The 27485-nt window shown below is 42.5% G+C and overlaps 2 protein-coding genes across 4 annotated transcripts; one reads left to right on the top strand and one right to left on the bottom strand.

Moving 5' to 3' along the window:
* The first annotated feature begins 145 nt into the window (after nucleotides 1-145).
* Nucleotides 146-3264, top strand: LOC115061040 (TNFAIP3-interacting protein 3-like). The gene is made up of 10 exons (XM_029529258.1): nucleotides 146-162; nucleotides 1128-1234; nucleotides 1357-1426; nucleotides 1653-1727; nucleotides 1815-1880; nucleotides 2005-2130; nucleotides 2225-2353; nucleotides 2444-2521; nucleotides 2671-2796; nucleotides 2899-3264. The coding sequence occupies exons 1-10, from the start codon at nucleotides 160-162 to the stop codon at nucleotides 3031-3033; spliced, it is 915 nt and encodes a 304-aa protein (XP_029385118.1). The 5' UTR covers nucleotides 146-159; the 3' UTR covers nucleotides 3034-3264.
* Nucleotides 3265-6124: 2860 nt separating this feature from the next.
* On the bottom strand, nucleotides 6125-26398 carry si:dkey-192l18.9 (F-box/LRR-repeat protein 7). Of its 3 annotated transcripts, XM_029529613.1 has the most exons (5): nucleotides 26070-26398; nucleotides 21716-21805; nucleotides 8578-8626; nucleotides 8015-8538; nucleotides 6125-7022 (listed from the first exon to the last, which is right to left on the bottom strand). In XM_029529613.1, the coding sequence occupies exons 1-5, from the start codon at nucleotides 26104-26106 to the stop codon at nucleotides 6286-6288; spliced, it is 1437 nt and encodes a 478-aa protein (XP_029385473.1). In that variant the 5' UTR covers nucleotides 26107-26398; the 3' UTR covers nucleotides 6125-6285. The 3 variants fall into 3 exon arrangements, with proteins under 3 accessions (XP_029385473.1, XP_029385471.1, XP_029385472.1); XM_029529611.1 differs by having other exon boundaries at nucleotides 8015-8635; XM_029529612.1 differs by having other exon boundaries at nucleotides 8015-8632.
* Nucleotides 26399-27485: the final 1087 nt, after the last annotated feature.

Raw genomic sequence — 27485 nt, 5'->3', positions numbered from 1 at the left:
CTGTTGATCAACCAGCTGTACTTTCCTGTCTGCGCGGAGGGCATCCCGGCCGCTGATTGGCTGAGGCCGGTCTTAACACGTCACGCGGCCGCCTGCGTATAAACCGACTGCAGAGCGAGTCTCTGCTTCAGCGCAGTCTGCACACCTCAGCACCACACTATGGTGAGTCTCTGTCACTTCTACTCTTATTCTTTCACTTGGATATATATTTATTTATTTAAAATCTTGATTTTTGTCAGTGGTTCGTTTGTAGCAGTGTTGAAATAAGTAGTCAGGTTTTAAAGCTCAAACGAGGTTAGGTGACCTTTATTTTGATATGTGGGGGATCACGTGACTATGGGGAGACCAGGCCACCGTGTGGTGTTGAATGATCTGGTTGGGTTTTGTGTGCCTTTGCAGTACATGCTGATTTCTTTCCTTTATTCACACAGCATCTCTTGAGTGATCAGAAAAAAAAAAGTTCAAATCCTGAACATAAAACTTGGAGGGTTTAGCGGCAAGATTAAATAATTTAAAGTTTATGACACAATTAATCAGTTGAAAGTATGATTCCTTGAGGAAAATTACTTATTGATGTAGGATTAAAACATTTACTGCCGGTGAGGAGTTACTGTTCAACTGTACAATCTTATTAATACCAGGGAGATATTTTATGAGTATTGTAATATAAATTCATTTTTAGTTTTTATCTTGATACATTTTTTGTGATCTAATGTATCCTTTATGTATCAAAAGGCTTCAGAACTCACTAATGTAGCTGTCAGCAAATTTATTAAGAGTATTTGTATATTTACCCACTGAGACAGAGACATGCGTTCTGTTAACAGCTACCTTACAGTGAGTTATAAACCATTCAGTTAAATTAAAAATATAGCTAATATAGAAGTGACCAAAAAAAAAAAACAAAAAAAACTGACGGTGATCTCAAAGAGTAAAACAAACCACTTCAAAGTTGAATTAATTGTCTTAAGTGTTAACAGAAACTGAATTTAAGGATTAAAGAAAACAGTAGCAACATCAAATTCACAAACAAAAGCTCTGATTTATATTTAAGTTCTAAATGATGTTACACACAGGAATTTTAAAAATAGCTCCTCAATAGATAACGTTGCAATCTGTGTTTTCAGGAGTCCCTGAGTGAAAACACAATGGAAAGAGTTCAGGCTGCTGAGACTGATCTCACAGACAACAAACCGACTCACAGACTGTATCCATCACTGCCAAATATCGACAGGTGAGTCGTATTTACCTCCATCACGCTCGTCTCACAAAACCTTTGTGCTTTCAACAGCAGATTCAGTAATGACAGAGTTATGAAAGCTACTGCAAACCCTGATGCCAGTGATGTGTTTTCAGATATGATATCTGTCTGCATGACGATAAGCCTGCAGCGTTTCATCCAGAGCGGCTGCTGGAAGACACACAGGTAATACTAAACACATGCAAGTCTGGAAGATACAGTCATTATAAACCTCACTAACCTCATCACCATCCGAGTCCCTGACCTCAAGGCAATGACTGAGTTCTTCTTCGTGTTGCTGTAAAAATTTCGAAGTAAAACTTCCAAAAATGTGTAAAAGGAAGTCAGTGTTGCATACTTAACCGGTTAATAGATGTAAAAAAATTTGAGTAGTTCCTCTTATTTCCCTCAGTTGGAAGTGTGTGCTGCCAACAGTGACGTCAGAATGAAAGCGCAGATACTTGTCATGGAGGAGCAGAGGCAAGAGGTGAGTACATTTCAGAACCAAGATTTACATTCATCCCAAAACACACGAATGTGCTTATGCGACTCACATCCTCTCTGTCTTACTCAGCTTCTTTCTATTAATGAGAAATGGGCCAGAGAGTACCGAACCATGGCGCAGTACTACAAAGAGAAGGTAAGCGTCAGCCCTGCTCATTGTTTCGTCCAGCTTAGTTTGTTTTCTTTCTTTCTTTACTTGTGTGCCATTTCAGTGCTCGTTGTGTTGCCTCATGCGTGTACTTTCCTCCCCCAATGCTCAGGTTCAGCATTTAAAAGCACTACTGCGACAAAATCACACTTTCTTTGAAGAGAGCGAGGAAGAAGAAACACCTGTCACGTACAACAAGCTAAAGTTCAAGACACTCCAAGATGAAGACAGCAAAAGGGTAAATACCCCAAAAGGTTTTTTTTTTGGGGGGGGGGGGGTCAGATTAAGTGTGAAATTCATTTAGTAATTTGATCCCCATGAAAAATGTTCAGAGCGACGATGCTGATGGGAGATCTAAGCTTCTGAAACTAGAGAAGGAGGCTGAGGATCTGCGAGCACGGAACGTCACCCTGACCCGCAGAGGCCAGCAGCAGCACGAGGAGATAAAACGACTGAACAAGGTGAGTCACGAGCTCAGCCGCCACAAACTCAGCACCCCCGCTTCAGCAGCAGCGGCGGCATTACAGCTGCTTTCATGTGTGTGTGCGCAGGCGCTGGAGGAGGCTCATATGACCACTCAGCCTCTTGAGATGAGCAGTGAAACACTACAGGATCTGTGGAAACATCAGGTCAGCTTTTCTACAGCGTACATATTTATAGCATATGAGTGTTCATCTTTGTTAACTCAAAAGGGTATTTCCCCTAAAACGCCAACTGCTGCTACCTTCAAATGCCCTTTTGTATCCTTACCCCCCGTTTCGTCGTCGTCCATTTTCAGGCCCAGATCTACAAAGAAGACTTTTTGACGGAGAGGAAGGACAGGGAGAAGCTAAAAGACAAGTATTTGGAGCTGGAGAATAAGTTTAGAAGAGTTCGTGGTGAACTGCATGTCCTTAAATCTCAGGTAAGACAGACTGTTTGGTTTTTTCTGTGGTTGCACATGCGCCTACTGAGGCAAAAACAGGGGCAGTGATATAATTTTTTTTTTTTTTTTTTTTTTTTGCAGGTGAATCAGCCATCACAACCGCTGCTTGAATGTGCTTGCACAAATCAAGTGAAATATCTGAAATGGGAGGTCCTACCAGTTAACCAGCGCCACATGCAGCTACAAAGACGATGCCCTCTTGATAACCAGCGGTGAAATTCAACGGCCCCCTCCCTCTCTGTGAAATAATATTTTCGCTGCACTTTATGGAAGCGTCTCCTTGGATGGAGCTTAGAGCTTTGAGAAAGTGAACCCGGCCTGTTTTTGCTGCACATGCAGCTTCAGATAGTTTTCATCATGACCATAAAGAGACCGCTCTGCCAGCTCAGGCCTGTTTGTATGGACACACTGTGCACAGACACTTCCCAAGAGAAGCAAAGCAGCAAAGACTGATGTAAAGTAGTGTGTGTGTGTGTGTGTGTGTGTTTTGCAATGTAAGCCATGCTGAGTCCTGATAGCTCCTGATAGCTCCTGAGGGAAATATATCAGCTATTGCACAACTAAATTGACATGAATGATATTTATCAAAGATGCAAAATGAACGATGGCTAACCCTAACCCTAACCCTAACCCTGCTTTCAGCACCTGTGACCAAAAACTCAGACACACAAACACACACACACACATGCATTGGTGAGCAGGATAAACAAAAAAGTTATGCTACTGCAGGCTTTGTCTTATTTCAAATTATATTGACCTCAGTGATTTGAAGCTGCTTTGAGGACAAGAAGGAACGATGACCATTCCTTATTATCTTTCAGAGCAGCATTCTGTCTCAGGTATTCACAGTCTAAATTATTTATGAAAGTGTATTTATGAAAGTATATTTTTACAGTTTATTTTTTATATATCATGAATACAAACCACTGAATTGTACGCGTTGTGTCTTTTGTGGGTGAATGCAGAGTAGACAGGAAAATGGCCGGGCTGTCACTTACACAGGAGGGAAGGAAGACATCCATCAGCGATATCACATCCTCCCATTTTACTGCTCGATCCCGTTCAGCAGATCCAGCAAGCTAAACAAAGATAGATACAGCATATGAACTGATGGCAGCAAGTTCGAGGCAGAAAAATAATGCAGCAAAGGAAACAATCATTCAATCCAAGGATGAATTCTTTGCCTAGAATTGATATCAATTAAATATTATCCCAGTGACACTGATCACATTTTGATGTTAATCTCGATGAGAATCCATCAAAACTCATGACTTCACATAATATCTCCCAGAGTTCCTTGTTCATCAACAAAAACTTTATGGCTCCACAAGAAAATTTAATGATTCTACATCTCCCTGATGACAATGAAAGATTTTAAATTGAAGGACAATAATCATTTACTGAAGCAATTTTTTTGCTTACTGCACATTTTTAGTGGTGATCAGGAACCGCCCCCCCCCCGCCTGACCTGATTTTGACACACTGGATATATTCCTCATTTCTCCTCTGGAAGATAGAAAGAGGATTTAATATTTGTTAAATGAACAGGAACAAAAACAGAAACACCAACATGGAGAGACACACGCTGGTAAAGAGATTGAAACCTCCATTCAGGGAACAAACTGCAGATTTGACAGTTTGATTCAGGAAGCTCCCGCTGCCAGCTGCAGGCTCATCCACAGCGCTTATTAAAAACAGCAGACAATAAATCCCTGTGCAGCCTGACAGTGATAATGTAAGATCTCTGCTGCGCTCTGCCGGCGGGCAGGAGGAAGTCCCTTCTTTCCTGCTGCTCTCTGCAATTTAACACCTCATTTAAAGGAAATTGTGTCTATGCCTGAAAATCTAAACAGGTCATACACTCAAGAAACAAAACAATCTGACTGCTGAGGTGAAAAGAAGTTAAACACACTCACCGTGAACTTTCATGAACTCTTAAGGGGGCAGAAGACTAACACTTCCCTGTTTTATACTCATGGTGACATCACGGGTTATACCATGACTGTGGGGGTGGCCAAAAATGTAACCCTCTGAATGAAGTTTGGTTCTGCCCAAGCTAATTGTTCAGCTGAGAAAGTCTAACGTCTGTTCAGGTCAACTTTCACTCACCCAAAATCATGAGGCATTTATTATTATTAATGTTGTTGTTGAATCTGAAGAATGTGAATCCTACACAGTTTACATGAACATGTATTCACCTACAGAAGACTGTGCCAAGTGTGCGATACATGATGGATCATTTTTCATTATTTTATTTACTCTAATATCAACCCTTTTGACTCAAGTACTTATCACCAGTCATCTTTTGCCTAACCAACTTCTGGAACGAATTCAGTGTATATATTTTCAAAGTAATCAAACTCTCACGCCAAAAGTCTCCAAAGCCAGGGTGTGCTTCCTTTTTAAGCATTTTCGTAGCAAACCACAACGACTCAGGCAAATTGGAAACCTGCTGCTCTGCACCTTTGACCATGTAATGCTGTAGAGCTCAGAGACCATACCTTATGGGATTGACAGACAGATGCTGTGACGCCATGACAGGTTACAAACAGGTTGATTTAATCCAGTGGAACAAAATTAGGAGGCAACTTCTAACTGTGTGTGCAAACGGCACACTTAAGTCCTTAAACAGGAAAGCAACTTTTTAAAAACCTTAAATCCTCTAAGACAGTAATGTTGGAGTCAGCAAAGCACTCGCAGTTGTGGAGGCGGATTTTAGAAGAATTTTATTGGCACAGTTATAGCAGCAATGTGTTCTTGTTTTTTCTCAGCGATGGTCCAACAACAGTTTGTTTAAAATTGGCTTCAGCGATCAGTATTTCGAAGAAATATTGTTGAAAAATGAACTGCAATATGACACAATGAGCTCAGTTGAAGTGATTGTCAGTACAAATGTGTAAAGTGCATATGCACACAACATAAAGAAAGTGAAACTGAGAATATTTTTAATCACCAGATCTACTGCATTGCTGCTCTGTAGCTACATTCTTAGTGGTTTAGTCTGCAGATACTTGCTGTTTATAAATAGATGCATTTATGTATGGTTATGATATGATTCAGTTCCTTAAGGTGATGAAGATGAACTTTAAAATAAAAATATATTACAATGCTTTAAAATGGTAACCCAGCTGTACCCAGTGCTCAGTGTTGTAGCATGTTGTTACATTGCAAATTGTGATATTGTAAAAAAAAAAAAAAAAAAAAAAAAAACGTAATATACTGAAATACTGCACTTCTCTGCCTTTTTACAGATAAATATGTTAAATACATTCTACTGAAGTATTTTCAGAGGACAGCATTTTCAGTCACTAAGTTGATTTTTTTTTTTTTTTTTTTTTTATTCTGGCCAGTATTGCACACCAGTTTTCAACCAGTTCTTACACATCAGCCGCCAAACTCTGCCAAACACCATAGCAGGAATATTAGAACATCCACTTGTCAGAGGACCCGATCCGAGGACTCCGCACCTCAGTAGAAAGCGGGGTTAGTGTGTTCAATGACGCAGCGCCGGCAGTGGCGTCTTACAAACCGCAGAGCCTCTGGCGACACCTCACAGTCCTGCACATTGAGAAGCTGCAGCTCGCAGCAGTTTGCTGCCAGAGCTTTAAGTCCTCTGCCCGTTACACTCTCGCAGGCTCTGAGGCTCACTCGCCTCAGGCCTTGGCAGTACATCGCCAGCTGCTCAAGGCCGCTGTCCGACACCAGTGGGCATTTACCCACATCCAGAGATTTGAGTTTCGGGCAGCTCCTGGCCAAGTGGCTTAGACCGTGGTCTGTCAGCCCCTCACAGCCCCTCGCGTTCAAGTAGCGCAGTCTCGGGCAGTAGCGAGCCACGTAACGCATGCCCACATCTGTAATGCGGGTGCAGTGGGCTACGCTCAGGTAGCGCAGGCAGCCCTCCAGTCGGGCAACTTCCCGCAGGCCAAAATCCCCCACCAAGCGACAGTCACTGAGGCTCAGCTCCCTTATTGAAGGGCAGTGGAGAGCCAGGTGGCGCAAGGCTTCATCAGTAAGTCTGGTGCAGCGGCGCAAATACAGATGTGTCAGGCGAGGGCAGTGGGCGGCGATAGTTCGCAAACCTTCGTCCTCGAGGGAAAAACAGTCGGTCATGTCTAAGTAGTGAATGGAAATCTGCTGGCCGTGCAGAGTGGACAGTTGGAGCGAGGCCTCCTGGGTAAGGCTGATACATGTCACCTTGGAGCAGCCTGGAGGAGGAAGGAGGAGAGAGAGAAGAGAAAACTTAATCAGTGCCGTTTACAAATATCCAAGTTTTTAAAGTGTCTTTAAACAGCAATCAGGAGCCCACCAGAAGTGAATCTGCTCGCTTTAATCATTCCTCCTGTTCATATTATCTGCCAAAATCCACAGTCCTTGTTCTCCAGATGTTTGGATAAAGCGTAATTGAGGTTTTAACAATGTTTTCCAAAGATACAGCCTTGCATTGGAATAACTTTCCAAAAGAAACTTGTTTATGTCTTAGTAAGGAGACACGTATGAAGCCTCATATCAGCTTCAGATAAACCTAAGAAACCTTTTTAGTGCACACAGACCTACTGTGGATTTCAATCGCAGTGAAAGGTTGTCCAGAAGGCTAATAAAAGAGTAACAGACAGCCACTGGGGGGCAGCAGAGTGAAACCTGCTGTGGTGTTTTTTCTTTCCCTACATCTCTGCACCCTGAAGAATGAACCCTATGACTGTAACCCACCCCAAAAATAAAAAAACTAAAACGCTGATGTTCTTAATAGTTACAAAACAGATTTGATTTCATTATTTTTGGACTTTTAAAAGACAAACCACAACTTCTTCAAGGGCTATTTTTTGCAACAAAGGGCCTGCTTCCTGGTGCTAATGGTGCAGACACGGCTCTGCCACTGGAGTCCTGTCCAAGTCAATGTTATTTGTGTCACTTCCTTAATGAAAGCAGCAGACCAGCCCTCTTACTCATGTTGAGGTAAGTTCTGGTTTCAGCTCTAGAACGTCTTTCTTCTCCCACATGGGAGCTTAAGGTTGGCAGAGCTTCTCATGCTCCTCTAATGAGTTTACCAGCTTTAGACGAAATGACTCAGAAGGACTTAGAGGAGGAATTCTTTGAGGTAAATCCACCCATGTGTCAGGTAGCAGCAAATCTGAGCACACCTGCTTTTAGCCAGAAATCAAGGTAAGATGGATGCATCTTATGTTTGTGATGTTTTTACCTGAGAGGTTGAGGTGTTCCAGGTTGGGGCAGCGAGATACCACCTCAAAGACAGCCTCATTAGAGATGTTATAACATCCAGCAACCTCCAGACGACGTAGCTCCGGGCAGCACTGAGCCACCACGTGCAGCCCCCGGTCGGTTAGCCTCTTGCAACCGTTCACCACCACCGTCTCTAAGGTCAAGCACACGTTCGGGGTGTCCTGGCACAGCCGGTGGGTGAGGACCCTGATGGCACGGTCGGCGTGGAGCAGCTCTCCCGTCAGCCGGACGGTGCCCCACAGCCGGGGATCCCAGGCCAGGTTGTACCAACGACGGCATACGCGGGCGCAGCGGCACAGCTGATTGGTGGGGAGGTGGGAGAAGATCTGCAGAAGGGAGTGGTCAGGGAGGAGGTCGATGGGAGCGTGGTGGTGGGCTTTCGACGGGCGGGAGCGAGTGTGAGTGCCCGGCTGAGGGTGGACTACGGCGACCGTCTCGGCAGGGGCTGAGGAGGACGACGAGGAGTTGGTCTCGTGGCCGTTGCTGGAAAGGGCAGGTGAGGAGAGGGAGGAGGATTTTGACGGCAGGATCAGACCCGGGCTGGGGGTGCTGAGAGTCCTGGTGCTGGAGTCTACACCTGCTGAAGAGGAGGATGAGATGGGGAAGAGAGAGGGAGGGATAAACTGAGTCAGCGCCTGGAGTCAATAAAGGCTTCGAGGACTGTCTTCCTTTTAAGTCCGGTTTGTTTAAAAATCCCTGACTGTTTTAACAACGATTCCCAATTTCTTTGGCTCGTGACCTTGTAAAAATAACAACTGTTTTCTTGTAATGCCTTGTTGCTGGTTGCACATGTCAGAGTTTTACAAACAGACTTTGGACTCTACTCGGTGATCTGGTCCTGGTTTGAGGCGTGTGAGCTGGACCTGGGCTCCTGTGATCTCTCAGCAGTGTTGAGACTTTCAGTGTGATGTCTAAGACTTTACCAGAACAATAAGTGGTGCACATACTGAGAAACATTTTGCTCAGTTTCCGAATCTTTGGAATCAAATTGAAAGCCAACATCAGCAAAGTCCTGTTTCCACTTGTATTAATGGAAAAATCCACCCTCAGATACATTGTTTAATATCATCAATCTGTGACATTTAGTACATTCCACGACTAAGGCTGCTGTGAATGCTGTGACCTGACTCGTGCGCTTATATTTCCACCAGTAATTTCCTCCATTTCTTCGAATGACTTCTGACAACTAAAAACAGTACTTCAGTGACTGAATTGTGATGTGCGGGGTTTTTCAGAGCAGTGGAGAACTGCTAATGGTGACTCTGCTGGTAAGACCTAAAAAAATAAGTGTTTCCATGCAAAATAAACGAGCCTGGCCTCTTAAGGAAACATGAGATTTATTTGAAACCTCACTGAGGTTTTCAGGGCTTGGACAAGACAGATTGACAAAAAGAATAACCTGTGCTAGAAATTCAAGAATGTCACAATATAGCTGGTATTTATTTGTGGAAAATATGCAAAAAAAAAAGTAACAAGAAAGGGACATAGACACACTGGCTGTTATCATCAACAAAGAGGCGTTTCCTTATCACGTTTTCGGGCTGTTTGAGGAAAAATGTGTCACGTTTATCTTCCAGGCAGTCGGGCAGCAGATGAGCTCTGTAGCTTCAAAGCACACAGCTGAAGGAGGTTGGTGCCGGGGCTAACGCTGCACGGTCAGCCCTGTGTAAACACTGAGGCCCTGCCGACAGATGTGAGCTGATTGCCGCCGTGGCTGAGGACGCAGCTGCAAGCAGCGGCGGTTGGATCTTATCACTGTGGCGTGAGACGACGTGGATGAAATGCTGGATCTGATTCTCAGGCTCGACTCGTCACACTGGGACACTGAGTGCTCTCCTCTGATTCTATCTGTCTCTCTTCAACCCCCCCCCCTCCTCACCAGTTCATCCAGTCTCCAGGAGCTGACTTGAATTGATCATCATCTCTAAAAGCATTTCAGGTAGTCACGAGTAAAATGTCAAACTGTGAGTTTGTGGAGTTTATGGGCAGGAAATATGAGGCCTTATCATCTTTCAGAGTAAAACGGCATTCTTAATGTTTGAGACAGTTACAGTTCTGCAATGATGACAGTGAATCAGCTTCCACATCAGACAAAGACTGGCTAAACTCGCTTTCACTTGAATAAGTGGCTTTATTTTTGTATTGTTTCGTGACTGGACTTTTCCAAATGCCCAGAAACCTCTATGAGAATTTGTCAATTGTTCCAGGGAGCAAATATAGAGTTGCAATTTTAGTGAAGACAATAACAAAAAAGACCAACTTAACCATTTTCCACCAAGAACCTGTCTGGAAACCTTTTTAAGGATTCACAAAGTCAGCCTTTTACTGTAGGAGTCAATTCAGAGTTTTAGCTTCCCGGACTGAAGTTCCCATTCCTCTCATTATTACCGCGCGGTGGCCAAAAAGTTTAAAATTATGTCGGACTTCAAAATGCTGAAGACGCCTTAACCATTTCATCACAAGCTGATACAAGAAGAGCTCAGAAGATTCACCTGCATATCAACTGCAGACACCTAATTCCATAATCTTAAATAAAGTTGAGGACCTAATTCTATCTATTATGATGAGATAAAATAAAAACAGTTTGGGTTGCTTTCTTGTTGTTTCAGTAAAACACACCAGTAATGACCATATTTGCTCTCTGTTGTCCTGTTGTGCGTCAGAAACTGTCAGCTCGCAATCTTTTATCATTTTAATGTGTTTAATCTTCGTTTTTAAAATGTGGTGGGAATCCAGACAGGAATGAGTTGGACCGGAGCTTTAATTTCAGATTCTGCTCCCCACGCTCCTTCTTGTTGAAAAATTATTTCAAGCTCAAGATGTTAAGGTGTTGAGCCAATTTCTGAGGCAGCAGTTTGTAGCGTTATATTGAAATATACTATATCTGTATTGCAATTTGTGCAGCCTGATATATAGTCACACTAATAACATTAACACTGTACTGATCTACAGTTCTCGTTCCAGTCATGGACATTTAACCAGAACTAGTGCGTTGCCTTCAGGGCCACCATGGTGACTTCCACGCAGCACATGAAATGTCAGCATCTGCATGACAAATGGACAGCATCCCGCCCGTCACGTGGATCTGAGTGCAGAGACAGACAGCTGGGCAGTGACACTGTGCTGACGGCGGTTCTGCGGATTTGTATTCCAGACGCTCGGCCCGCTCCGCCTGATGACATCCACAGGCCCATCCTCTCGGGAACTTGTCCTTCGCTTCGCAGCTACTTTAAAACGTCCTCCTGTGTGCCTTAAAAGTCTCACTCGTGTCAAAATTCGAGCAAAGATAAGGAACACCGCTGTCCGAGATGCACGAATCCGCAGCAAGCACATTTTATTCAGCGTTCGTGAGCTTGTGGGATTTAATCGTTCTTGCGGGATATGGCTGACCTCGGTTTGGGTGGTCCGTCTATGATTAGTTCAACTATAAATGTGTAGGGTTCATTTCCTTCAGGTCATTTGGCTTATTTCTGGCCAACATTGCTCTCATTTGGATTTTCTCTGATGATAATGCATTTCTTAAAGCTTAATACAAAAGGATTTAATGGTCTGAGGCCATTATAAACACCTCATCTATTTCAAATTTCACACACCTGTACAAATACGCTGTGACAGCAGTGCTTCTTGGGGTTCTGTGTTTATTCAAGTGCATTATAAATATTTCAAGATTCCTGAGTTAATACCGAGTGTTTGTAGATTTATCCAACATGACACTACACAACACAGAGTTATAACAACAAATGGAAATCCGTGGAATTTTCTGGCATCTGGTCGATGCAAATGAAATGATGTATAGATATACATCGGAGGCATTTCAGTCCGAACTCAGCCATCAAACCTGCAGCATCACAACAAAGTGCTGCGTTCTTCCAGCAGTTTTTTCCACAGCACCATGTGCAACGATGACACAGACACGTTTCTTGAGTCATTAGTTTTGATGGATGGACGCCGTCCGGCTTTATTATCCAAGTCCAAGCTAATGCCACTGGCCGAGGAGACGCTTCCAAATTGCGTAATTACATGTGTCGCTGATCACAAGTGCTCCGAGCCCAGAGAAACACGGCACCACTCCTCAAACAACATCCATCGGCTGTACACCGAGAAACACGTTCACACAGCTGCTAAGAAAGTAAATGAAGACAGACTTGCAGTTGTACTTAGTTGCACCGGATTACGGAAAGATAACGTGGATTAATTTAAAGAAGTCCAGGTCTTCTTGCATAAGGAATATGTTTACCCAATCAGCATAAACCAGCGCTTGACAATAAGAGATGAAGTCGTTGCCAATGATCTTATGACTGAAATATTCACATTTTTCACACTTTTTCTGTCTGGAAAATAGATGAATGCATTTCTTTCAATGTGTGGACCTTTTTCTATGTGGTAGGCTATCCATACGGAATGTCTGCCACCTTTTTTTTCCAGGCTGTCATTAAAAGACAAAAATGATAACAGATATTAATGCATCACTGAGGACAGAGAAGAACTACAGACGACATATTCAACTTCCCCCCCCAAAAAAACTAAGTGCAACAACACAGCAAACATGATAATTATGTTGTGAGGCTGCCTGGCCTTGAAAAGAATCTAACAAAAACTTTTAACACTCTCAGTTTTCAACTTTCCTTAGTGACTAAGTGTAAACACTGAGTGTTGACCCTGGAAATAGCTTGAAAACTAATTCCAATTAAGGCTCCAGTTGTTACTAACTGTACTTCTGAACTGTGTCGCATGTAAATAAATAAATCCTGAAAAAAAAAAAAAGTCTTTCTAAGGTCAATAATGAACTTCAGGCTCAATTTATGAGCCAACATGGATGAGAGGTCCTAGAAGTGCTGTGAATGAAATCATAAGAGCTGCCGAGCTTATACGTCTCCATGGAAACTAAGAAAACTTCGAGTAGACCTTGGGTTCGGATTGTAGGGAATTATGGGCCACTTCAGAGCATTTTACCTGCAGCCCCGAACTCTTAAGCATGAAAAATGAAACTTTTCCTTTAGTGCCGCCTTCCTGCTGAAAACCGTGCAAGTGAACCAGCGCTGTTGTGTTTTATATCTCTGTATCACTGCAAAGCTATCATTAACAGAACAAATACCATGCAGCTGTTAAACGTCTCTTCAAGGCGCTGCCGAGAGCAGATGGTGGACGACTCAGTTTGGCGTAGGAAATCAGAGGAGAAACAGTGGAACATCTGGTCTTTACTCTGGACAAAGAACAACGGCGCAGTGGTGAAATGAAAGAGAAACTCATGCATTTTGAATGCGCATATAGCCACAGCAAGGCATACTTGGCTGAAATCATTTGCCACTAATACCCAAACCTAAGCTGATTCGCAGCAGTGCAGCAGAAGGTTCCCATTAACATCAACTACAGCCTTACTTCTGAGACACATCTGGACTGTGCTTTGATACCAGAAGTTCAGTGTAAATCAATCGGCGTGATCACTCAAATGACAAGATGCCTGCTTGATGCCTGATGAAGAGGTGTGGCCGAATGTTTCGGAGTGATGTCGCCTTAATGACAAAGGCCTGACGAATTAACAAAGTAACGCACAAAAACAGATTTTAAGGGGAAGCAAAAGAAAATAGAGGAAAGAAAGAGGGAAGATAAATTGGCAAAGGAGCCTGCAGACTTTAGCAGAGACAGAGACAAGTGCACAGGCAGGGTCAACCCAGACTTTGACGCAGTCTGGTCATAAACTAAAGCTATAGGGATTCCACTCAGGATCTTGCAGTGCCGTGAAGCTCTGCTAAGACCCTGTCTGGAGCTTGTAGGATTATTACTGCTGCATCTGGCAGGACAGACCAATCCATTACCTCAATGCCATTAGGCCCGTGACACGTTCCTTATCTTGCACTGTGCTCCTCCCAGCCAAGACAGGGCGGTGCAGATTAACAGAGATGCTCGTTTTTGTTCTCACGAGTCCCAGAAACAAACCCGAATTGGCACCAAAGAGGGGAAGTGTTAAAACTGAAGATTCAGCTAGTAAAAAAAAAAAAGAACAACCAGGCAGTGAGGATTTGACTGAAAGGGAATCAAAAAAAAGACAGTTGATTTATCATTGCTAAGCGGTTACGTGCTCGAGTTTGTGAAAGAGAAACTTCTGACTGACAGAAGGAGAGAGAACTCCTGGGATTAAAAAAAAAAAAAAAGCATCTGGGTCTGTCTCAGGTTTTATTGAATACAAGGAAGTTGATATTAGAGTATAGTGCGGAGGCCAGGCTATCAGCAAAGCCTTCACTACAGGAAGGCCGTGCGTCACAACACAACCCAAAAGACAATAGGGCCCACTGGTTCCTTTACAATGTGCACACTCGGACAGGAAACAGACCTCTTTGCTCCGCACAACCCCCATAACTCCCCAGCTTCTGGTCCTGCAGCTACACTCACACTCACTCAAGTCTTCAGATTCATTTGAAGCTTCTGCAGCAACAGATTTTGTCATGCATGTGCCAGGAAATGTAACACATTTTTCCCCACATCAGGACTAATTTCCTTAAGGATTCTTTTCTTTCTTTTTTTTTTCTGACGCTTAGAGTCCCTCTGTCTGCTGGTGTGACACAAACATCTCCACGCTCTGCCATCATCAGTTTATAAATCCTCAGCTGAGGAGGACAGCAGACGCTCCCATGGCCTGAAAGCAAAAGTTAGAGTGGTGGAGTCACTCCTTCAGAAGTGAGCCGTTGTGTTTGTCTGTCCACTACAGCACAAAATTTCCAGGATAGAAATGACAGCTAAGGCTCCAGAAAGCAATTTTGTCATCGGTCAAAATTGATCTGACCTTACTGAAATTACTGAAAATTGAACATGATGTCACTTTCTCGAACACATTTTTGAATCAAAATGTCAAAGATGAGGCGAATCACGTGGACGAGGCGCCTCACTGTACACTTGATCCCTTTTGGTAGTGATGTGTGAGGAGGGTTAGAGTGTGGAGTGGCAGTCGTGTTAAAGGACTGAGGAGGGTAACTTTGGCTACACAAACACACACATAAGAAGAGCTTCACATCAGAAAGGAATGGAAAAGTGAGTGCTGGCCGAAACGGTTGATTTGGTTGTGATGAGGATCAAATGTAATGATCTCATGTGGTTAAAGCAACAGAACAAGGGAAGTGCTGGAAGTTTTGCGGTAATAAACTCATGACAGAAAAGGGTTCACTTTAACTTCAGAGGGCGGTTATTTTGTTGTGTGAGTTAGAAATCCTTCTTCAGAAAAAAGCCTTCATAAAATCGTACTCTATTAGAGTGCAGCCACGTATAAGGCTGCGTCTGGTTTTGGATTGCGTGCTGAATGAGTAACAGGACTGTCATAGCAGCTGCACACGGTCTGAAGAGGTCAAAGTTTCAGCAACACTTGCAATGTGCACACATGCAAAGTTGAAATGGGGTAAATATGAGAAAAGTCGTAAAACAACGTGGCTTTTGGCCCAACAACACGGCTAAAGCCACAAGATCTTACCCCAAACCTGTCATTGTAGAAGCCTCGTTGGTAGTTATGTGTTCTTGTCTATAATTGCCTAATCTGTATTTTTCTCACACTTGCACTATTTCAGATTTGCTCCCCTTATATCAGCTCTGTTGTCTGCTGACTGTATTTTAATGTGGGTGGAAAAAAAAGTTAAGTCAGTCAAGAAAATGCCGTTAATTGTGTTTTAATAACCTGAATAGATAATCATCAGATCTAACACAGGAAGCATACTACTCTGAGTACAGTTGAGAATTCAGAGTCTCGTTTGAATTTTGTTAGTTACCATACGGATGTCCTGACTCATCAAAAAGGTTATCGATGGGCATCAAATGTGTGTAAGAATGACCAAATCAGACGTTTACCTTTTCTGCTGCGATCGAACTTCTGTTGATGATAACACCAAAGTTATTACAGCTCATCGTCTGAGGACATTTAGACAGTTATTGAATTATTTAGATATTTCAATTTTGACCAAACGTGTTGACAATAACATGGCAAAAAAAACCAACAAAAAACAAAGTGCATAATTTGTTGTAGCTGTTCTATAAAAACATGGTTAAATAAAAGAGAATTTATTGAACCCAGACTCTAGAGAGATATTTTCCTTCATTTTTTTTTAAACCAATGCCGCCTCAGCCACAAGTTACACTTCCCTTCCCTTACATAATGCAACAAACCACAGTTTGAAAAGAGAGGGAGGGGAAGTCCAATGTGTCAGTTCATCTGCTCCACAAGTGTGGTCGAGCTGCCACATAAAAGCCCAAGGACCCAGGTGTGTCACAGCGAAAACATAATTCAGGAGCCAGAGTCTTACAGGAAGCGTGTGTGTTCTGGCCAGGTGGCACCTTTCCCAACTCCTGTCAAACAGGCTGCTGTAGTAGAACTGAAGAATTGGGACCCGGGTTGAAGAAAATGGCAAATGCATTGAGAACAACAAGGCCAGCGCTTCCTCTGTGAGGCAGAGAGTGAGGAGACGGAGCAGTAATCAGAGAAGAGTTATGGGATGGAGAGCTGCCTCTCCTTCCCCCAACTCCTTTGGTAAACTGCTTTCACTTGTTTTCTTTTTTCTTTCACCGCCTTGTTCTGTGCTTTTTTGCTCAGATTTCCTGGCTCTGGGAGCGGTGGAAAGGAAGGGGGAGGAGCGAGGACAGCTGATGGAGAAAATCTGGGGGGAAATAGCATTGGCATTCTTTGCCTCTCTGTCTTCTGTCTTTACGTAGACATTTCCAATGAAGATTGAACGTAAACCACTGATATTTCTCATTGCAATTGCTATGGGCTTGTTGAAAAAGTTTTAAAATAAATGCAGGCTGCTGCTCTGTGTCCCAAATCAGAGTCGTGAAAAGGGACAGATTATTTTTCCACCAGAGGAGACTGCGGTTTATGAGTAGCTATTTCTCCGGGCTGCGATTTTCTGCACATAAAATGACAACAATCTCTGGCATTATTTCCCGTAATGCTCCATAAGATAGTCAATCACCTGCCAAACATTTTCCCCCAACAAACTGATGCTTCCTAATCTAAGCAAATGTCTCTGCCTGTTTGAGAGCTTCCAACACAGCTGTAGCACAGCAGAACAAATGCTGCATTAAGTTTCACCAAGGCCTCAGAAAGATAAATTTGTCACGCCGGCTCGGCGTCGTCGCCAAGAGTAGTTGAGCTCCGCAGAAATGCCACAGTAACGACTACAGATGAATGATAAAAGTTACTCACGGAAAATCATGTGCACAAACGCATCGCTGCAGCCTCTTTCGTGTTTGGAATGACAAAAATCAACAGTGAAACTCTATATATCCGGTTGAGTAAACACAAGTAAATGAGTCACGGGCATGTGACGTTAGTTTACAGATGAAGTGTGAGGGATTTGTTGCCTTAGGGAGGGCAAAAATATTAACATGACGGAGACAGGGGTTTCCCGGGGGGCTGTTTAGACTGCAAAGCTGACCCTCACACGTTCTTCAGGAGAGCAACGTGAGATTTCTGGCACAACAACATGCACAAAGTCCTCCAACCTCAGTGAGTGTGTCGTCTAAAATAAGGTAACGGCTAACTGGGCGCCATGTTGGTCTCCGTGGCTAGGTGTAAAAAAAAAAAGATGGCAATTTCGGTCAACCTACACACTGATCGTGTTATCATGGCGGCATGGTCCTGTGTGTTACTGACCCATCCGTCCAGCCCAACCTCCTACTGAAGAGGAGTTTGCTGCTTTAGAAACTTTGCCACTGCACCATATTTACTGCGGCCTCTAAAGGTCACAACAACGTGCCGCCCAAACGATCTATGTTCTTTAATGATATACAGTTGAGATTCAGGAGCCTGTTTTGAAATGAAAAGGTGTTAACAGGTGGAGACAAACACTGATGTCAGAATGGAAACAGATTAGATGAACGTGGCTTCTTTAATTCCTCTGATGACTCGTCTTTAAAACATCCAACGCTTTGAACACTGACCTTTTCTTTTTGTGACGTGAAATTATGTTTTTACGTTTTAAGTTTTTTATGTATAACATTCTCAGGTTTCTCGGGTCGGTCCCTGATTAAATAAAAATTACTCCGGGTAGGATTTCTCTGCTCTGTTTATGATAGTGCAGTAAAGATTTATCATATCTCTTGTAGATGTTTTAAAACATTTCAAACATTAAAACATGTCCAACAACTGTTGGACATTTGTGAGTCATTCCAAATGCTGACTGGTTGTCTTCCAATATGATGTGATTACAAATTGATGCTTGTCTTTGCTCCATGACAGATAAATCTCCCTTTTACCAAGTAGTCACTTTCACTGTGAGCATTTTTTTAAGCAAACGATGGCGAATACTTCCAGTTATGGTCTTTCTCAACAATTTGTGTATGAAATGATCACCATCAACTCCAAATAAAAAATTCATGAGATCCATTGGTAACAGACATTTGTATTGCTAATTTCAGGCCCTGTCTAATTGCGCAACATGAAAACACAACAACAGCTTAATGTGAGAAGAAATACAATCTAAAGAATGCAGTGTGTCTGAGAGGCGCATGTAAATAATTCCAATGTTTTAAATGTTACTTCAAGTTGGAGCTGAAACGGAAGTGCAGAGTGAGCTCTTGGCAGACGGAGAGGAAGGCGTCATTGTTCCCACCATTCCCTGCGCCTCTGCTACCTTCGACGTGATCGGCCCTCCTGTTAGTCCGTGTTACATCACTGGCTAAAGCTTGGCCCGACCTCCAGCTGATGTAGCAGGATCAGAACGGTTACAACACACAGACCTTCTCATGGTGTTGTTAGTTCTGCTCCTAGCATGTCTGAGCTACATTCCTAAGGTACCCTGAGTACGGCTGTGCCAAAGCAAACCCCTGAGGCCCAGACAGGGTCACAGTGTAACCCCTGCTGGGAGATACTCAATTTCATCCCACAAGAAGGATTTACTGTCCAGGACTGTGCCTTTCAGTCTGCAGCTAATAAGCGACTCAACTGGGTCAGGCCACCACAAGCCCGTCTAAATAATAAATGAAAACAGAGACACGTTGCAAAAACTTGCCAGATGACTGCCCGGCACAGTTTGTTTTCAGGACCAGACTAAGTGTAACTTCCTCATGTTGATTTTGTGGGGATAGATGTCTGAGCTGTGAAAGAAGACAGGCAATGGCCTACTTTCTGTCTGAATAATGATATTAGGGCTGGACAATAATTCAACGTTATGTTATGTGATGGCACAGGTTTTTGTTTTGGGCAAAAAAGAAACATTCCTGGTCAGAGTCAGTGTCGTCTCCAGAAAGACATTTCCAGATTCTCTGGTTTGGATGCTACACATATGCATTTTTGGAACAAAGGAACAACAGCCTTTCTCTTACAAATGAACAAGAACAAAACATCTCTCGCTAAAACCTGAGCTGGCCTGGTCCACTGGACAGTTCATGTTCAATATAAATTATTTCTTTATTTGCTGTAAAATAGTACAGCATCTTCAGACGTTTCATCATTATTAGATTGATAATAAGAGGTAGACAGATTATTATTCATGTGGATAATAAGGAAACTAAAGAGGAACAGAGGAAACTAACAAACTCTGTGAGAAATGTGCTAATTAATTAGCCACTTACTTACTAATTAACTGACTAACTGAACATATTAATGAGGCGACATTAGAGGACACTGTAGGTCAGAGCGTGAATACTCCCAGTGTGTGGTGGGGAAACAGCCCAGACAGCTTCCTGATTAGTTTAGTGGACCACAGTATGAGGTGGGCAAGGACCATGTGATCTGCGATCGTGTGTGTGTGTGTGTGTGTATACATGTGTCTATGCTTTTTTTAAGGAGGGGGGATTTGACTGCGGCCATGGTGGTTCCAGACCATGTAATTACTCCCACTTAGCATGGAGAAAAAAATAACAATTTCAGTCATAACACAGGAGGGAAATTATGGTTGGGAAGCCACTGGCCGTGGACTATACTCTTCTCTATATATTTCTCTATCTGCACAGGTTGTTCTCCCAAGTGGACGCATTCAGGACAATTATCAATTTTCCCAAAAATGCTCCGGGTGCACTTCCAGCAGCAGCTCTTCAAAAGACAGATCCAAGTGAGTCAGCATTTCCAGGGAAGCTGAATGAGAATCAACAAAAAGCCTTGTCCAGTATTCCACTCTGTATAAAGTGAGCTTTGGAGGAAATGAACTCTGCTGAAATAAACTGATTGACACACATCTGACGTGAAACCAAAAGAACATCAGATGGCTTGTGAAGCGTCCCCTCCCTCGGTCTCTGCTGCTTTTCTTTTCTCTCTGAGAAACACCTTGAAATCTTGGTCTGAGAGACAGTTATAAACACAGGCCGTAGCTGGTATTTGTTTTCTTGTGGGCAGCTCCAGACCACAAGAATACTATATTCACCGTGCCACAGCGAGTGTGTGATTGGTGATGACAATGCATGAGAGGAGCAGGGTGAGTATATGTGTACATGAGCATGCAAAACATTCGGTGACTCACTGGTCAGCTCAGAGGAAGAAACGCCACAGCAAAAAGGGATACGGATCATATATATGGGTGGTTTGATACGGCTTACGGTCGATATCAGTGACTCAGCAATTACTTCACCGGCTTCAGAGGCTTCCAACGTCTGACTCAGTGTCTCCTTCCATAGTTTCGGATTGATGATTAAAGCTGACGCAATCCAACAGTACAGTGGATACAGATAAAGTTAGCTGCTAAATTTAGGATTGGTGGAGACCAAAACTGAGCTAAGACGGGAGTTGCCATGGTCTTCACATTCATGGACACAAAATATGAAATGAATGCTAAAGTTTATTTCGGCCCACACTGGTTTCTAGAACATTAGCCATATTATATTTATGTGCTGATATGATAAAAAAAATATTGTTTTCTCAACTTTTCCTTTGTTTAAACGTCAATTACATCTTTGCTGTCACAACGTGTGAGGAGTACAAGTGTTATATTGAAGGTTTTTACAACATAGTGGGCTTTGATATCTTTGTTCAGTTCTTTTGAAAAGAGAGAGAATAGTCATTTGAATGTCAAGATGTTGTTAAAGATGCATCAGAATGATTTGGGTTTGAATCAGCTGCTGACAAGAGGCTTCAAAAGATGTCCGTCAGCTGGGAAGCATTTCTGAACCATTACAGCAAGCACACAGTTTACATTCGCAACACATACACTCCTGACAAAAAGGAGCAGTTTCTTGTATTAAACTTTGCCAGGGCTGGACAGCTGCCTGGCAGGCATGAGGCCGGGGAGGTGAGGGGGAGCCAGAGAGCTGCACGGAGAGGAGTAAGAACGGCGTCCCAGCAGGAGCTGAAACTCTCCTTCCCTATTCTCACTTCCCACACCTTCTCCATCTCCAGCTAAATCCCCTTCCTCCTCCTCCTCCTCCTATCTCAAGCACACGTACCTCCCTCCCTCTTTGGCAATGCTTTGAGCCTGATACGACCACAGTTTAGATAAGCATTCTTCCACAATGAGAAGCCAGAAGTCTAAAACAAAGCCCAAGAAATGCCTTTGCTTTTTGGGTTCTGATGGGAGCTGCGAGTTTGTTTTCAATTTAGGGTTATCCTAGGAACACACAGGTTTCTCTCCAAAAATAGGCAGCGCAGAAAAGTGGACGAGGAGGAGAAAAGGAGGGGTGGGAGGAGGAAAAGGAGAAGAGGAGGGAAAGAAGAAGGGAGGGGAGTTTGGTTAATGAGCACCAGATGCCTTACCTTCGGTGGTAGCCACATTCTTTGGAGCTTTGGTTGGTGTGTGATCTGTGCTCGAACTTATGTCAGAAGAGATGCTTGAGCTCCCTTTACCTGCGGGGGGAAAGGGAAGAAAAACAAGGCTGCTGGGACATCGTCTGACAACTTTAAGATAGCTTGTGTTATATCATTTTAATGTCATTTATCCTTAAACTGAAAAACATGAACCCAAAGTCGATGTTGTATTGGGAGTTTGCTTCTGGAAATCAATCCTGTCATGCAAAAATGCACATTTTTATGTTTAAATCCTAAAGCGCGTTTGTCCGGGATGAGGTTTAATTGCTCACTTTCGTGATGCACTTAATTAGTTAAGGAGGTACGAAGCGCACGGTTTTATAAAACTTCATCATTCTCTGTTTTCGTGACTTTAATGTTCCTCAGTTTTGGATGAACAGTTGGCCTTGGCACATTCTCTGGAGGTTTGTTTGATGAAAGTCTCTTTTTCTCATTATTTTTGCTCTTTGGAAGAATTAAACGCTCCCGAAATCCCTTTTCAACTGTCACATCTATAGAGGATGAGTGAGGGAACACTCCTGCACAAGAAAGAAGCCTTTGCTCTGTAAAATGAACAATAACAATTAAATGTATCATAAGTGCCACATCAAAGTGATTTTATGAAGTTTACATTACCATGCACTCCTCCTCTCTGAGCTGTGCTCGCATTATTGGATTGGGAGTTTCAATTTCTCTACAAATGCACTGGAGAGTTAAATTGCTAAATTTCAAAGGCATCTTCTTTTGAGTGTCTCTTTGAATGCCTCTGCGGCCAGAGTGCCATGGTGACTGGAGGCGGCATTTTTATTCCTCTGTCAGTTCATAAATGCAGCTTTGTGGTGTTCCTGAGACTTAAATCCACGCCTTTCAACCAGCACGACAGGCTCGAGAGGTTCTCCCAAACAGTCACACCCACATGCGCATCAAGTGCCGTCACTTGACAGACTCGATAGTGCCTGAAATAAGCAACACAGATAAAAATCTTGTGCAACTTGTGTCCCCGCACTCGCCCACAAGAAAGATCCGTGATCACACAGATACACATGAAATAATAATGTGAAGCCAGTGCAGCTCATATGATATAAGTATGAATGACATATTGCGGTGACATCACCGAGCCAGCACATCTGCTTTTGCTCCTTGAACTGATTCAGAGCACGTTTCTAATTTCTAAGCCCGAAGCTGGGTCAAGTTGAGTGAATATATTTTAATATCTAGCTGGTTGCAGGATTTCTGTCCTCGGCATGAAGAACTCTGCGGGGCTGTTCAGTTGATGCATTTTGGATAATTCGTGGAAAAACAACTTTCAGAAAAGCTCCTGCTTCCTGTCTTATGCTTATATAATGCGTTGGTGGAGTACTGCTGCATAGTTGTGACCAGTGTGTAATTAATTGTGGAATCACACTTGAAAACAGATGTGGACCGATTGACCGCAGGATTTTGCACTTGTAAATAAAAACACTGGCCTTGGATACTATCTGGATGATGATGTCTGAAATAACATGCAGCATTTCCTCTTGCGGCGAAACAATAAATGTATACCGTGTAGGTTCATGTGCTGTATATTATACATAAAACCCCTGCAGCCTCACTAAATCAGCTGCAGCTGCAACAATAGTTCGATTAACTATTTGGTAGCTATTTTGATGGTTGAGTAATTATTTTACGAATATCTAGCTTTAGCTTCTCCAGAGTCAGTAATTCCTGGACACGTAGCCTTTACGTTGTCTTCTGGCATTCTGAACTGAATATTTTTGGGATCTGTTTGATGGTCATTACTTTGGGATTTTCCACCATTTACTTCTCAGTTAATCGGAAAGATACGCTGGAGAATAACCGTTAGCTGGAGCAGTAAAAATTGTAAATTTGTTTGGTTGCACTATTAACAGATGCACCAGTTGCTCTGCTGTTTTAATTCTGGCAGAGAAGACCAGAGACCATGTGGCACTAGTCTTGTGGATTAAGATTTTAAGGTGTGCTCTGTGATACATAAACACTCCAGACAACTGGCAAGGACCTCTGACTACTGAGCCATGTTGTGGTGATGTCACAGAAAATGTGAATTCAACCCCAAAGTGTCATATTTATCTGCGAAGTTATGAATTAGAAAAGATATTAAAAGATTTGTTTACTCCATGTGGCTCTGAACTTTAACCAGAAACCAAATGCCGACTGTTTTCAATCTCAAACTCATCAAATTAATGCTTGTGAGCACACAAGAGATGTTTTCACTCAGGGAATTTGACCTCATCCTCCTAACATCTGGTGATGTCACGTGAACAAAAAGCACAAAAGACTGCGCTTGTACTTTCAGATATACTGAGCTTAATGTGTGTATTTGTCAAATACTAATTACATAGTAAGGTTTGACAGCGACCATGTGAGTCACTGGCTGTGAATATTGTGCGACAAGCATAAAGTTGGAATAGTCTTTGTCCTCCTAAGAGCAAAGACAGGTGACTTTTTATCTCCAGGATAAAGAAGGAAAACTTATGATAGGATCTGTTCGTGTACCTTAACAGGCTGGATTCCTAGGCGGAGCTGGAGGTCCACCTTATTTTTAACATCATGAGATCCAATCTTTTCTCTGCACTTATTGACTTAGCAAGAGAGCACATTGGAATGTTATTTATACAAACATTTTGGCTGTGGAGGCAGAAACGATGTGTTTGGTGTGGCCCGACCACAGATTTTCTGAATAAGAGATGATAAAGATTACATCTTAGACGAGAGAGACAGTGGACGAGATGGGTGAGCGAGGATATGAGGGTAAATATTAAGGGTATTATTGTTTGTTTTAAGCAGTCTGATGCGGATTATGGCACAGAGTGTGAATTTAATTTTCCTGCTTAGCTGGTATTAGAAGGTGGTTTAGAGATTTTTATCAAAATTCAGCTATAAGAGTCAAAAGATCCTGATTTTGGCTTTTATAATGTCATATGAGTTGAATATTTTCTCCTCCTGGAGCTAAGCTACATTCCAGCTGGGTATTAAAAAAACAAAAAACAAAACATATGTTATCTTTAGTGAATGCCACTTCCTGCTGCGCTTAAGGTTTTAGGCACATTACTGATATAGAGCTGACAGGTCTGACTTATATTAGTATTTGATTTTGTCAAAAATAAACAAAGGCAAGTGGCAGCAGAGGTGTTTGCATTTTTCTGGCCGGCCTGACCTTTCAGACACACTTGGCTCCTTCATCTTAGCTGCAGATGAATCATTTAACAACACAAACACTTAATGAACAAAATCTGTCATTTTCAGATGTAGCCTGAAAGACAACACCTCAGGAGCAGTTGTTGCAAACATTACAGCTTTTTTGCTTCTTTTCAGTGTTTCTACAGGAAATTAAAAAAAAAAAAAAAGGGCTTCTAAATCAAACAATAGCAGGAGAATGAATTGTGGAGGAAAATCTCTGGCATTGACTCTGCTCAAGATAAGAATGAATAAGTGCCCACGGATCCAAACGCTTGTGTCCTTTGACCGCTTTTCCACCTTCAGGAATCTTTTGTGCATTTTTTTAATTCAAAAAAACACGCCATACTGCAGGCAGCAATGTGCTGACTGTCGACCGGTTGGTATGCATTTAAACTGCAGACTTAAAATATCACCTGTTACCTGCATACCAAATAACAAGATACTTATTTGAAATTGTTATCTTTATATTATTATAGTTGCATAATTTACCTGCAGCCACTTAGGAAAAAAAAAAAATACAAGTTGAGGACCGACAGGACTGATAGCACCTTTAAAGTTTTTAACTAGACTGCTGTGAAGTTTAGTTAAAAAGTTCATTTCTTTGTAAAAAAAAAAAGTTCTTACAACATGACCACCAGATGTCACCATGCATCTTAAGGGTTGAATACAAAACGTTTTAAAGAAAACTGTATTTTAAAAAGTGCAGAATTAGTCAGAGGGTGCCAGCAGCTCAGCGAACAGCCCGGACTTAATAAAATAAAAAAATAAAAAAATAAATGACGGATGTTTTAAAAATGGAGTTTGGTGAACTTCAACTTTACTTCAGGGGAAGAAAAGACTCATTGTAAGAAAATCACACAGATAAAGGGATTGGTGCTAGTTTGGAGCTAACCAACTGATGTGTAGGGTTAAATCTCAAGGAAGCTACAGACCCATATAACTGCACATTGTTGTCTAATTTTAGTGTATCTGGAGTCAGACGAGGAACTCTCGTAAATGATGGTAATATAATAGCCTCTTTTTCTCTACATAGAACCGGGAAAAGGGGGGGTGGGTTAAAAAAAAAGAAAAAAAAGTCGTTGTTCAAATAGGACGAGTTAAAAAAGTAGTCATTTCCAGCACTTACCCTCGCTTCCATACTGTTTTCCATTGTTCGCACCCATTTTAAAGGATACATAATCTATGCGCAAAACTCGGGTTTGTCAAAAAAGGGAGTTAAATTCCAGAGAAAAGGGAAAAGGACAGTCTCTCCATAAAGACAGGGCTAGACAGGCAGAGTTTGGTGAAGGGCCGCTCGGTCTGACTCCAAATAGTTAATCCAGATGTTGAGCAGAGGACGCCTCAGCATTACGCAAACCGAGAATCCAAACTTGAGCTTCCAGCGGTGCAGACTATCTGAACATCCACAGACACACACATATACACAAGAAAAAGTCCCACTTCGAGAAGTTTTTCTTTAGGAGGGAAGGAGAAAGAGAGCGAGAGAGAGAGGGGGGGGGGGGGGGGGGGGGGGAGAAAAGAGCAAAAAAACAAAAACCTTTGAGAAGTGGCCTAAATGGTAAGCAGCTGTTTATCAGGCAGAGTGCGGCCAGACAAGTTAGTGAGGACGCGCAGCTCTCCTCCTCTGGATCCGGATTTAAAGAGACCGCAGACCGGGGAGGGCGATGTGGACGTTTAAAAAAAGACAAGTGCCTCAGAGACAGGGAAGTTACAACACATGACGACACATTGTTACACAGGAGTGCCCCATTAAACACAAAAAAAATAAATAAATAAATAATACACATACTTGGGGAAATAAGATCATATGCTTTTTATTATTCCACTTAAATATACACACACACACTTCCATCATACAGATTGGAAGCAGTCACAATCCAAATAAAGTTTTATCCCTTTAATATTAAAGTTTAAAGTCAACACAGCTTTCTTGGACTACATTCATTCCCCACCAGATCAGAATTGAGTACATATAAGGTCTTATATATTCTAAGCATAAAGGCCTGCTGACAGAAAATAAATAGTTTAGCCCCAAATGTTGGGGTGTTTCTATAATTAACAGTCACGCAGGTCCTTGGATACCAAGAAGTAAACACTGGTCAAAACCAGTTGTCAGCTGTTGACAGTTGACTTAATATTCCAAATGCATGTTAAATTCCTTTCTAAATGCACCCAGCAGACAGAGCTGCAGGCTTAACACTGGGATAAAAATGGTGTTTTGGTTTATGCAGGCAGACGGCATGCGCTGCTCTTCACAGAAGATGCATGGCGGAGCTTTACGTGGGCACATCCCCCCCCCCCTCTGCCTCGCATGGCAGAGGATTTGATAGCATACAGTGTCATATTTGTGCTACAGAGGCAGCCGCCTTGGTGGGTACCCAGGAAAAGCAAAACTGTGAACAGGATGCTCAGCAGTAATTAGGAGATTTGTTACCACGGAATTTCCATCCCACAGAGGCATTCAATTCCCTCACTTTCACACAAAAATGTCATCCATTTATTGGGCCAAACTTAGGAAAAAATTATTAAACTACTAAGAACA

Source organism: Echeneis naucrates, chromosome 20, assembly GCF_900963305.1.
Source record: "Echeneis naucrates chromosome 20, fEcheNa1.1, whole genome shotgun sequence".
NCBI lineage: Eukaryota > Metazoa > Chordata > Actinopteri > Carangiformes > Echeneidae > Echeneis > Echeneis naucrates.
This window is presented reverse-complemented; position numbering and strand designations above follow the sequence as displayed.

Coding starts and splice junctions, on each gene's coding strand:
- si:dkey-192l18.9 (XM_029529611.1), bottom strand. CDS start 26,106: ATGGGTGCGAACAATGGAAAACAGTATGGAAGCGAGG. Junction 8,636..21,715: donor GAATGTGGCTACCACCGAAG/GTAAGGCATCTG, acceptor CCTCCTCTTCAG/CAGGTGTAGACTCCAGCACC. Junction 7,023..8,014: donor GGAACACCTCAACCTCTCAG/GTAAAAACATCA, acceptor TTCCTCCTCCAG/GCTGCTCCAAGGTGACATGT.
- LOC115061040 (XM_029529258.1), top strand. Junction 1,427..1,652: donor GGCTGCTGGAAGACACACAG/GTAATACTAAAC, acceptor TATTTCCCTCAG/TTGGAAGTGTGTGCTGCCAA. Junction 1,728..1,814: donor TGGAGGAGCAGAGGCAAGAG/GTGAGTACATTT, acceptor TGTCTTACTCAG/CTTCTTTCTATTAATGAGAA.